The sequence below is a fragment of the Hoplias malabaricus genome, chromosome X1, assembly GCF_029633855.1.
Source record: "Hoplias malabaricus isolate fHopMal1 chromosome X1, fHopMal1.hap1, whole genome shotgun sequence".
In the NCBI taxonomy this organism is placed as follows: Eukaryota; Metazoa; Chordata; class Actinopteri; order Characiformes; family Erythrinidae; genus Hoplias; species Hoplias malabaricus.
The window spans coordinates 7,167,436-7,179,573 of NC_089818.1; the positions used below are offsets into that span (position 1 = coordinate 7,167,436).

The 12,138-nt window shown below is 43.4% G+C and overlaps 1 protein-coding gene across 1 annotated transcript in view; it reads right to left on the minus strand.

Moving 5' to 3' along the window:
- LOC136675443 (dedicator of cytokinesis protein 10-like) overlaps positions 1 to 12,138 on the minus strand; it is a 124,248-nt gene that overhangs the window by 34,123 nt on the left and 77,987 nt on the right. The window contains exons 11-25 of the mRNA XM_066651995.1: positions 11,757 to 11,909; positions 11,387 to 11,641; positions 10,348 to 10,470; positions 8,764 to 8,846; positions 7,059 to 7,181; positions 6,847 to 6,926; positions 6,112 to 6,299; positions 5,427 to 5,492; positions 5,244 to 5,336; positions 5,024 to 5,147; positions 4,467 to 4,588; positions 3,513 to 3,596; positions 3,340 to 3,432; positions 2,192 to 2,310; positions 1,971 to 2,040 (exon numbers count right to left, since the gene is read on the minus strand). Of these exons, the coding sequence (XP_066508092.1) occupies positions 1,971 to 2,040; positions 2,192 to 2,310; positions 3,340 to 3,432; positions 3,513 to 3,596; positions 4,467 to 4,588; positions 5,024 to 5,147; positions 5,244 to 5,336; positions 5,427 to 5,492; positions 6,112 to 6,299; positions 6,847 to 6,926; positions 7,059 to 7,181; positions 8,764 to 8,846; positions 10,348 to 10,470; positions 11,387 to 11,641; positions 11,757 to 11,909 (1,776 nt within the window). The remainder of the gene's footprint in view (positions 1 to 1,970; positions 2,041 to 2,191; positions 2,311 to 3,339; positions 3,433 to 3,512; positions 3,597 to 4,466; positions 4,589 to 5,023; positions 5,148 to 5,243; positions 5,337 to 5,426; positions 5,493 to 6,111; positions 6,300 to 6,846; positions 6,927 to 7,058; positions 7,182 to 8,763; positions 8,847 to 10,347; positions 10,471 to 11,386; positions 11,642 to 11,756; positions 11,910 to 12,138) is intronic.

Genomic DNA, 12,138 nt, shown 5'->3' on the forward strand with positions numbered 1-12,138 from the left:
TCTCTCACAAATACATGCATCTATACAAATAACCGGGGAACCAGGATCTCACAAACAGCCCTGAATGGACTTTATGACCCAAGGTCACCATGCCCAGTGCTGGCCAGACATTTACTGTTTTTTGAGGTGTTACTACCACAGTCATGGTTTGCAGTTATGTCAGGTCATTGTTGTCCTGCAAATGAAAACCAAGGAAAACCAACACTCACATGCATGCACACACACACACACACACACACACACACAGATGACTGATGCAGGCTATGGGTATTTGTGGCAGCTGCTGTTGTTTTCCTGCTGGGTTTCACCTCTTTCAATGCCCTACTGAATCTCCCCCTCTCGCAGTTCTATTATTTGTGTAAGCATTAGGAATGTGTGTGTGTGTGTGTAGTAACCTTAAATGAGAGTTCCACTGACCTCCAGAAACGGTGGAACACACACTCACTGCAGCTCACTGGCAAAACCCCCTCCACTGGCTAACAGCCCAGACACCACCAATCAGTTACCATGGCAACCTCGTCTCTCTTACACATCCTCTTCATCATCATCTCTTTCTCTCTCTCTCTCTCTCCCCCCCATCTCACACACACTTTACCTCTGTCTCTCTCTTTCTTTCTCTCAAACCCTCTCCCCATCGTTCTTTCTTTGTCTGGCTTACTATCTATTCCTCTCTCTCTCTCACTTTTTAAATCCATAGTTCTCTTTCTTTCTCTCTTTCACTTTGTCCTACCTGTGTCTGCCAGTCATTTTTCTCTCCATCTCACTTATTAAACAGCACACCCTCTCTCTCTCTCTTACTCCAAATCCTCCACTCTTTTATCTGTTCACCCATCTCTAGCTCTCGCTCTTCCCCTATTTCTGTTTTTCATCTCCCTCTTTCTACCTTCATTCTCCTTGTCCCCAATCCCTGGCCTCTTTCATTCCTTATTCCTTTTTCTCCTTTCCAAACTCAAATCTTCCAAATATTTCTCTCTCTCCCTCCCTCTCCCATTTGTGAACATGATAAAGGTGCTGTTGTGTTTTTGCTCTACTCTAATGAGCCACAGAGCTCAGACCCATGTTCCTCTTACAAAAACAATGAGAGATGCCCTACAAGGAAGAGGCAGAGCATTGTTTAGTCTTTCAGTCTTTGGCCTAATCTCTGTGTAACGAGCAACTTCTCCTTTGAAAAGCGAACCACTGAAACATACAAACCACTTTTCTCTCAGCGGGAGGTTCCTATTCTGCTTTCTTCATTCTGTGATGTGTTTATAAAGACCGTGGTGATCTGAAAGTGCTTTCTCTGAGTTGAGCAGAGATGGTGCCTCTGTACCTCGAGCACCGACTGCATAGGAGTCCAATGGCTGCATCTCACTATATTATTTTTTGCTATTTTAAATATGATTGGCCATTTTAGATGTTTCAGTAAATTTAACCATCTAGCTTACAACAGTCCACTTATTACCTGATTATTACGTCACTAAAATGAGTAGGAGGTCAGAATGAAGGGATAGGGATCAAGGCAGCTCAGTAGAAAAGGAGACACACCCTAAGTCTCGTTTTAAACTCTCAGACATAAAAAAAAAACCCCGTCCTGGGAGATGACCCTTACATTCAGAAGTGTGCAGTAAAAGATGTCAACAGTTTAATCACTCACTACCACTTACAGCGAATGCTTTGTGCATAAAGATGTCCACAACAGTTTAAAAATTTAAACAGGACACCCTTGAGCAGCTGCACATGAGCCTGAGGGTACACAGGGGTACACACTGTCATGTTTGTCCTGGTAGGCTATAAGGCTGCGAGCACTGGACGGTGGAGAGATGTGAAACTGCGTTCACTACAGTGCAAGAGTAACCTCACTAGTGCTGTCATGGCTGAACACCATAAGATCATCACAGAAATGTTCTTACAGCTGGACCATATTTATATCTGAGGATATGTTGGATGAGCAAACTTTATGTGGCATTTAAAGTGTAGAGTGTACATACCTTTATATAAGAGTGCAAATAGTGGTCCAGGTTTTCTTCATGGCACTTGGCAAGAAAGTGCACTAGAACCCTGGGGATGCCAAAGGAAAGGAAGCTTTATAATACAGATTACAGCTTTATAACACAGACTCTACATATGATCCAGCAAGCTCGCCTTCTGTGTATGTGTGTGTGTGTGTATGTGTGTGTGTCTTTGATGCTCCTCAATCCTCCTGTAATACCTGGTGGTGGTATTTGTGACCTCGTCTGAGTCGTTCTGGGTGAGAACTTTAAAAAGCTGGTTGAAGAGGACAGGCAGGAACTGAATGATCACATGGATCCTCTCCATGCTAAGGAGACCCTGAAAGAACAAAGCAAAAATAATTTGGAGGCAAAAGACCATCACAGAGGCTCTAAAGACACTGGATTTCTATTCTTTACAAAGCTTTGACTACTATGTTCAGGATGATGTACACCAGAACTTTTCAAACTGTTTCTGCCATGGCACACCGTACAAACGCCACTGGAAATTATTCTAAACATTGTTATTTATTTATTATTCATAAAAAACTGGAATAAGGCAGTGTCGCAGTCACACAGCTCCAGGGGCCTGGAGGTTGTGGGTTCAATTCCCAGGTGACTGTCTGTGAGGAGTGTGGTGTGTTCTCTCTGTGTCTGCGTAGGTTTCCTCCGGGTGACTGTCTGTGAGGAGCGTGGTGTGTTCTCCCTGTGTTTGCGTGGGTTTCCTCCGGGTGACTGCCTGTGAGGAGTGTGGTGTGTTCTCTCTGTGTCTGCATGGGTTTCCTCCGGATGACTGTCTGTGAGGAGTGTGGTGTGTTCTCTCTGTGTCTGCGTGGGTTTCCTCTGGGTGTTCCAGTTTCCTCCCACAGTCCAAAAACACACGTTGGTAGTTGGATTGACGACTCAAAAGTGTCCGTAGGTGTGAGTGTGTGAGTGAATGTGTGTGTGTGTCTGTGTTGCCCTGTGAAGCACTGGCGCCCCCTCCAGGGTGTATTCCCTTGCGCCCAATGATTCCAGGTAGGCTCTGGACCCACCGTGACCCTGAACTGGATAAGGGTTACAGATAATGAATGAATGAATGACAAAAAAAAAAAAAATCTTACTAAATAAAAAAAAAACTGAAATAAAAACTTTGTCACATATGCTATGCTTTGCCACCCTTGTATTTACTCTGCATCCACCCCCCAGCCCCCCCCCCCAATTTGGAACCCACTGATAAACACTCTCACAGAGGGCTGTGTCCCGTTTTATTGGTCAGTGCTTTGTGTCAGGAGTTGTGTGAGTGTGTGAAGTGTCTATAAACCTTTGGACTCCGTGTATTTGATAAATTGGTCTTTAGGAGGTTATTTCCTCCTTGGAGCTGGTTTACCTTCAGGCAGTTGAGAAAGTTTGAGGTAGGAGGTTGTGAGAGATCCGTCTCTCTTTTTTGGCACTGCTGGAAGAACCGATTCAGATGGGGGTCCTGCAAAAGCAGACACAATGTTTACCAACTCGAAAGGGTAACAAAAAAAAAAAATCATGGAAATCTGCTGGAGTTCTTACCTGAGTGTAAACTGTGGACAGTACGAGGGTCGAGACCTTGAAGATGGGCTTTCCTCCATCTACCCATTTCACATCTGATCCGTTCTGTTTAAAGAAATGAAGTTGGAGCCTCATTGACCTGATATTTATCTGGTTTTGGTTTCAGTCTTTACAAGCTGTTAATAGCAGGGTTGGTTTCTGATAACGGATCATAGGAGGAATGTAACTGAGGTCAGGCAGCAGTAATGGAAAAGGCACAGCAGCTGAGCTTCAGTTGGGGTTAGTGATAACGCAGTGGATAATAACTGATACTGGCTCATCACTAGATGTTTACAGCTGCCTTTAGTTCCACCTGCTTCCCCAGACCCTGTTCTAAAACCTTAGTCTCTGGGGGTTTCCCTGCTTTACCACATCTGCCTCAATTCCTGAAGCATCAGTGGGTTAAAAATTCACACGTTACTTCATGCAGGTCTGAGTCAAACTAGAATTCACCGGGATGGAAATCTGCATCAAGAGCCACTGCAGTGAAAGTCTGAGATGAGTCACAACTGAGATGCGAAACCAGGTTCAGTCACGAGTCACTGATATGTGAGTCAAGAGTCATTGAGATATGAATCTGACTTGCGTCACAACTGAGATGCGAATTCAAATTATTTCAAGAGTCACTGAGATGTGACCCAGAGTCAAGTCAAGAGTCACTACAATATGAATTGAATCGGGTCAAGAGTCACTGAGATGTGAGTCCAAGTCAAGTCATCAGTCACGCAGGTTTGATTTGAGTCAGAAGCAGGTCAACACTGAAACCCAACTCACGGGCCATTAGCTCGGAGGATGGAGTTGAGTTCAAAGCCTGAATGGAGTCGTGAGTCAAATGAACTGAAGTCAGAATCAAAAGTGACTCACAGATTCCATCTCTGTGGTTCCAGTCAGAAGACAGATCATCGTGAGCAGTTAGAACTGTTTCTTTGCTCTCACCTTGTTGGATGAAGGCTCCTTAATCAGCAGGTAGCCGCTGGGCAGAGTGCAGGAGACGGGCACACTGAACTCCTGAGAGGAAACACGGCCTTCCTTAAGCAGAGGCAGCCATGCGTAACCCACTGGAGACACAAATACACACATCACACAATGTGCAGTATCAGCTTCCAGGGAAAGCTTTTCATTAGATGTTAGAACGTTACAGCACAGGGGCACCTACAAATTCATCTATAACAGCTAAATTACCATAACGAATCCCAAAGTTATTAGACAGTGCTTCAAACTCCAATGAATGTAGCTCCACAGCCCAAACTTCAGGGCTTTATACCGTTCAAACTGAGGAAGTGGGGATGGTTCCCTACCATTATCCAAAAGCTACATAGTACATTGTCTGAGGTGCTGATCCAGGAGAAGCAAAGACAGAGGCATTATTCTCCCTATTACAAATCAGTGGAGCAAATTAACTAAAAATACTACCTAGTGTTGCTTTAAAGTAGATGGATGTATTAATTAGAAGCAGTGTCATACAGTGAAATTTTATAGCATCAAAACTATACCTGGTGTTTCAAGAGCCTCTTTCTTTTTGGAGCTTGTCTTGGCATTGATGTCACAAGTCACATGGAAAAAGGAGAAGAGTAGATGGTGTTTGTCATGGAGTTGTGTGGGCAGCTCAATCTTCACCTATGAAAAAGAACATTGAAAACATGAAGGGTCTCAGGAAACCCACCCGAGACATCGAGAAACAGTGACCACCAAAGGAAAGGCTCAGGAACGCACCTCGTCATAAAAGTCAGGGTTCTGCAAGTGGTGAAGGACAGTTGAACAGGCAGCTGTGGTGAAAACGGGACCTCCAGGCTTTCCGTAGATGCACTGTGGAAAGACAGAAAGCCAGCGCTCAGTTTTCCAGGCAAACCCTCGAGGAAAACCTCAGAGCAGAAATGGAAAGTTTGGAAGCGTCACCTTAAGTGGTTTGGCATGCTCCTCGTCCGAGTTCCGAAACTCGACGTAAACAGCAATGTTTCGGGCCTGAGGGGAGAACGAAAAGGAGACAACACGTCAAAATATCACATACTGACCTCCACAGAGTCCACAACGTATCCCTCAGAGAATGAAAAACGGAAAACAAATAGAAATAATATTCAAGAATAAAAACACACAAACAAACCCTACAGCACATATATAGCACATGCCCAAATATTTGTAGACATTTTGCCTCACAGGAGGGGGCATTTATACCCCTCTTTCTGACACTTGGCATTGGGCATAGTGACTTAGGCTCATGTGCAGCTGCTCTAGAGCATCCCATGGAATGAAAAGCATGTGTCAGCAATGCCTCGTTAGGAGAGGGTTTTAAAACTCAAGCGGAAGAACAGGAAGAAGAAACACAAGAAGATTATTACAGAAAAAATGACCGACTAACAAGAGAGTATAAGGAAAACAAGGGATACCTGCGTGTCCAGTCACATGATCAAAACCCATGGACACAAAGACACAAAGGAACATAAGACGGGGTGGAATTGGATGAGGTGTGTAAAAGCTTCAGGACAGTGTTTATGCCACATAAACCTGTAAAATTACTAACTAAAATCAAACTATATGTGACTGTTCTCTGTTGCTGTTTCCAGCTGGGGGTCAGTACACCTACCTTGGCGAAGCTCTTCTGACTGTCGTATTTGAGGTGTTTAGGATAGACGTATAAGTGGTTCTTGTAAACTCGGTAAGGTCGGGCGAACTTGGCTGAATCCTGCAGAAACTCGTCCACCTCCACCGTGGCGGCGTGCTGACTACAGTCCTCAAATGGCTTTAGAGGAATGTATGATGATGTCACGCAGTCTGAAAGAAACCAGTATCTGATGTTTATATATGTATATATATATATATATTAATGGTGACATGAACAATTCCTGGTTCAGTGCATGTTCACATGTCAGTTTACTGTGTGCTACATAAGTCAGTAAACATGGGATAAAACGAGCCGTTCTGATTCTGCTCGGCTTCTGACGTCACGTGCAGAGACTTTCGAATTTCCCTGTCTCCTTATCTAAATCTGTCCAATCACAGCGCTGGAACTGCATTTATGTGAGAGCACAAAAATAAAGTTAAATATAACAAAATAGCCACAATGAGGAACTGAGAAACAAGAGCACTGAGTAAAAACGGCAAAAACGAAAACAAAGAAGAAAGAGGACTGAGCGAAAATGGCAAAAATCCAGAGCTTCTTCTCCTAGTTCCTCACTGCTGTGCGCTCGGGGTCGGGGTGAACAGCGAGTGGCTCATTATCATTTAAAGGAACAGGCGCTGAAAGCTGCTGTACTGAAAAGGGCTGTTTAAACAGCACACTGCTGTGGAGTTTGTTTTATTAAGAGATATGGAGTCTTACTTGGATGCTCCAGTGGGACACTGTCCACACTGATCTCCAGGCTGCCAGGTATGGTCTGTAACTTACTGGTCTTCTCTGCCCTGGAGAACAGAAAAAAAAAAGCATCATTTCACTAGTTCTATATTCATCAGGGACACACAGGATATCCATTCCTGTTTAATATAAAAACTCAAAGCTTTGCTTTTAGTTGTTTGTCATGGAGTCTGCTGTACCTTCTGTACTCCGTGATGAGCTTCAGCAGGTCCTCTGTGCAGATCTTGTTGCTCTCTTGTTTGAAAAGAGGAGAAAAGCGCGACTCTCTGTCCACAGTGCCCTGGTTATCCTTAAATACTGACCTGAGGAAACGAACAAGACAGAGCGTAGATAAGTAAATATTTGGCTTTGTGCTTATTATTATGACTTATTAAGGTAAAGATTATTATGGGCTTTTGTAAATCAGCCTACTAATGTCTTAAATGGAACCTGCTCTCTAATTTCCATGCGTTGTCATTATAAATGTGTTCCTAAGTCCTTGAGAAATATCAGAAATCTTGTTTACTCAGAAATAGACATTTTCTGCTGAGAAATAAACATAGTCCAGCGCTAGGCTTACACCTGGAACAAGAAAATGACCTATGGGTATGTATACGGTCCCCAATTCCTGACAGGTCATTTATTCAGTCCGCATAGTATTATATAGGACTTTCTGAATAATTAATAACATTCATTCATTCATTATCTGTAACCCTTATCCAGTTCAGGGTCGCGGTGGGTCCAGAGCCTACCTGGAATCATTGGGCGCAAGGCAGGAATACACCCTGGAGGGGGCGCCAGTCCTTCACAGGGCAACACAGACACACACACATTCACTCACACCTACGGACACTTTTGAGTTGCCAATTCACCTACCAACGTGTGTTTTTGGACTGTGGGAGGAAACCGGAGCACCTGGAGGAAACCCACGCAGACACAGAGAGAACACACCACACTCCTCACAGACAGTCACCCGGAGGAAACCCACGCAGACACAGGGAGAACACACCACACTCTTCACAGACAGTCACCCGGAGGAAACTCACGCAGGCACAGGGAGAACACACCACACTCCTCACAGACAGTCACCCGGAGGAAACCCACGCAGACACAGGGAGAACACACCACACTCCTCACAGACAGTCACCCGGAGGAAACCCACGCAGACACAGGGAGAACACACCACACTCCTCACAGACAGTCACCCGGAGGAAACCCACACAGACACAGAGAGAACACACCACACTCCTCACAGACAGTCACCCGGAGGAAACCCACGCAGACACAGGGAGAACACACCACACTCCTCACAGACAGTCACCCGGAGGAAACCCACACAGACACAGAGAGAACACACCACACTCCTCACAGACAGTCACCCGGAGCGGGAATCGATCCCACAACCTACAGGTCCCTGGAGCTGTGTGATTGTGACACCTACCTGCTGCACCACCGTGCCGCCCTAACAGTTACTCAATAATTAATAAGCTACTGAATAATTCATAATACACACTGAATAATTAATATGAGGTCATTCATTGTAAATAATGAATATTTCATTGTAGCTACTAAATATTTCAGAACAGTTACTGAATAATTCATGTTAGACACTGAATCATTTATCATAGTTGCTGTACAGTGAATATTGATATCAAAGACTCTGTAATAAGCCTGTGGTTTTGGGGTTAAATCCCGTCAAGTCAAAAATATATATCCCCTCTAGTTCAGCTGAGAACATGAGCTTCTGTATTTCTACATTTCAGGGCTTTGTGGTTAATGCAGCAGTTTTGTTGCTGGACCAAAACTAATATCCAGTCCACAGCTCCAGTGATTTGTGACTGGGACTTTGACAGCTTATGGATGAGTTTTAACCATCTGGGATGAGACGTAGAAGGTCAGACCCACCTTACTGACCACGCGAAAGGCATGCGGTACTTCCCCAGCTTGCTGCAGAACTGCTTGTTGGATTTTATCATCTTCTGGACCGTCTGAAATAATACAAAAACAATATTAATAATAATAAAATAAATATAAAATAATATGAAGAGGGATGAAACACTGCATTTAGAAGACATTAATAAAATGAGAAGAGACTGGCATTTACGAGCTGAGACACTTCTCTCGCTTTGACCTAGTAACATAGGAGTTTAAATCAAAGCAAGGTGTCTGGATTTTGGCAGACTGTATGCAGCAGAGTCTGTGAGGTCCATTTAGGCCAGTCAAACAAAAACCAGGGAGGTTAGGAGAGGGGCCACTGTAGGTCATTAGAAAGAGTCACTCTAAAACCATCTGCCCACACAGTGATGAAGCCCTTAGAATCGGATTTTACAAGATCTTCCTTCTGGAACCTTTTAGGTAGAAAAGCAAAAAGCTGTGTCTCTAATAGTAAAACTTAGGAGGGAAAATGAGAATCCTGTTCTGGACCTTTATTTGGCAGCGCTCCCCTCTATAGTTCTGTTCCATAAACAGTAGGGAATGTTTGGGGGAACATGGAAAGAAGTGAGCAGTACAACTTTCCTGTTAAACTGTATCTTGTGTGCGCTGGAAACTCATCATGTGTTTTAAATGAATCTGTCCCTGAGTGGAAAGGAAATGAAGGGTATCTTTATAACTTTGCAGAACTGTGGTCTATCTTTAAACAAGAGTAACTTCAAAACAGCACAGTGGGAAATGAAAGCGGGCCGAGAGCCTAGGCAAACACTATCCGCCCAAAAGTTTCAGGACACTTTCTTGAACAACAAAGGTAGACCTGTCCTAATAGTAACATTATCGAGTTATTGTGCAATATACGGACATTCCTTAATAATTTTTGCTGACCTCAGTGCCACTGTGTTTACTGTGTAACAGTTTGCTCTGTTCCCTGGTTTTTCCTTCCGTCTGTTAGGTGTATATTTATATAATTTATTTATTATATTTAAACATGATTTATATTCAAATGCGGTGTGTGAATATTTTTAAAAACTCAGGCTAAACCGCTCTTTAAAGAGTCGTAACTTCATTATTATATTATCATTATGTCAGTGGCATTATATAGACTTCAATTGAGCATAACATTGTTCATCGCAATTATTTCTCGGACCAACTACGGACCACATTTAAAGTTCACACTGGATTTTAGAGTATTTCTGAGAGGACATCGTGACAAAAAACACAGTGAGGTCTGGTGTATGAATGCTAGCTTAAATACGAATAACAAATATGACTCATAACTCATCTCCAGATCTCCAGAGAAGGTAGTTCCACAGTTACAGTGGGAGGTTTCCCAGCCGACACTTGGCATCAAGCTCATGAGCGTGGGGACTTCGATTTCATTACGTGCTTCACTATGAAGTTAATACCAGCTGTGCGCACATCTGAACATCTGTTTTAACAATGGGTGTACCTTAAAGTTGTTGAAATCACTAATTATATTGGGTGGATGTAAAGTGTACACACTGTATCCAGAGGTTCTATTCTGTCGAGTAAAGATAGAAACAGATGGAGAGTGACCTTGCTGTTGTCTGTGTTCTTAATGTAGGGCTCCGTGCCGCTGGTAATATTTCCCATCAGCACTTTCTCCACTCGCGCCACCATGACAATATCTGTGTGAGGATTCGTGATGGAGAAGATAGCCTAGAAGATGCCAACAAACAAACACACACACACACACACACAAATACCTTTCAGATGAGTAGATAAAAAATACCTCGTTTCCTGTTTTGAATGGAAAGCAGCTTCATCTCGATCAAGGCTTGAAAACAGGGACTTTAGTTGCAGAACTGTTTCCTGCTGTGTGATATTGGTTATGTTTCATTTACAGTAGTTCCCAGAAATATAATTTACCCCATACATTTATGTTACAAAAGAGAGTTACTTCTAGAGCAGAGCTACTTCTAAAACTGATTACTGTCAACTGCTTTTAGGGCGTTTTTACACTTGTCCCAAACACATGAGTCCGCACCCAGGACTGATTCTGGGCTCATTTTGGGGAGGGACTTATTATCTCTGGCTTGCTTTCACACACAAGAGCTCCATCTGAACCGTGGATCAATGAGGCGATTCCATACATCACTGCTCTGTGTGTAGTTTTCGCAAAATGTCAGGGAGAAGCTTCATCCATTTGCTGTTTTTCATCATTTTCTATGGATACAAACATTCAAGCTTTGTGAGGCGGTGTTGTAGGGAAGAAGGGCATTTCACCACAGGAAAAGCGGCAAAAATACACAGTGCAAAAATCAGTGCACGCCAGTTTGACGTGTTTCTCTCCACGCTCTCAGTCCACAGAGCTGAACACTGCTCCACTGCTCCAGTGTGGGTTTACCAGAGATGAAAAAGTGGAGCAACACAATGAGCCGAACAGATCATGTTACAAAATGAACCAATCACAGGGAAACAAGCTCTAAATTGTGAAAACGCCCCAAAAGAAAATGAATAAACCTGCACTGTAATAGCCTGCTTTGCACTTCCATTAAAAACACCATCTCCCAAAACGCTACAGGTGATTTTACAGGTACGTTTTTATTGGAGGCAGCTAAAAACAGGGTGATACCTGTTTTGAGAAGCATAGCCAGTCCTCCAGTTCCTGACTGAGCTGGCAGTCTCCACTCCTTTTCTCCACAGGAGACTTCAGGCCGTTTTCCTGCGGCCCGCCGTGACCTCCAGGCGACCCTTGACCTCCAGAACCCCCTGAACCACTGAGCATTTTCCGCACAGTCTCGTGATTGAGGTCCACGTGGAAGTCAGCCGAGACCTTTCTGTTGTCTCGCATGTCCAGCAGCGCCACGGTTATGAAGAAAGGCTCAATCTGTCCATCCAGCATCCAACACAGGAAATAGAGGCGAGGATAATATTATGATAATTATAATAATATATCATTATCATGTTTTGTGGATGTGTGTGTGTGTCTGTGGGTGTCTCACATTTGTGACCGGCTCTGTTTCGGTCTCATTCACACAGCCCTGCAGTGTGAGGTTCAGGGAGCGACAGTAGATCATCAGTCTCTTCCCCAACTTCTCCTCGAAGGGACGCACAGGAGACGTCTCTCCACTTTCTCCCTTCGGACTCCTCAGAACCTACAACACATAACACTCTTTAACACTAAGAAAAACATACTCAAGCACAGCATTTCACAGGATATGGAAGTGTGTTGGTGTTTTCAAAAGAGTATTGGAATATTTATTAAATGTATATTTTTAATTTATATTTAATATTAACATTATATTTACTTTCCAAAATATTTAACCTGAATATATACATTTTTTTTCTTTCAGCATTTTCTTCACTGGTTTTATCCAATTCATT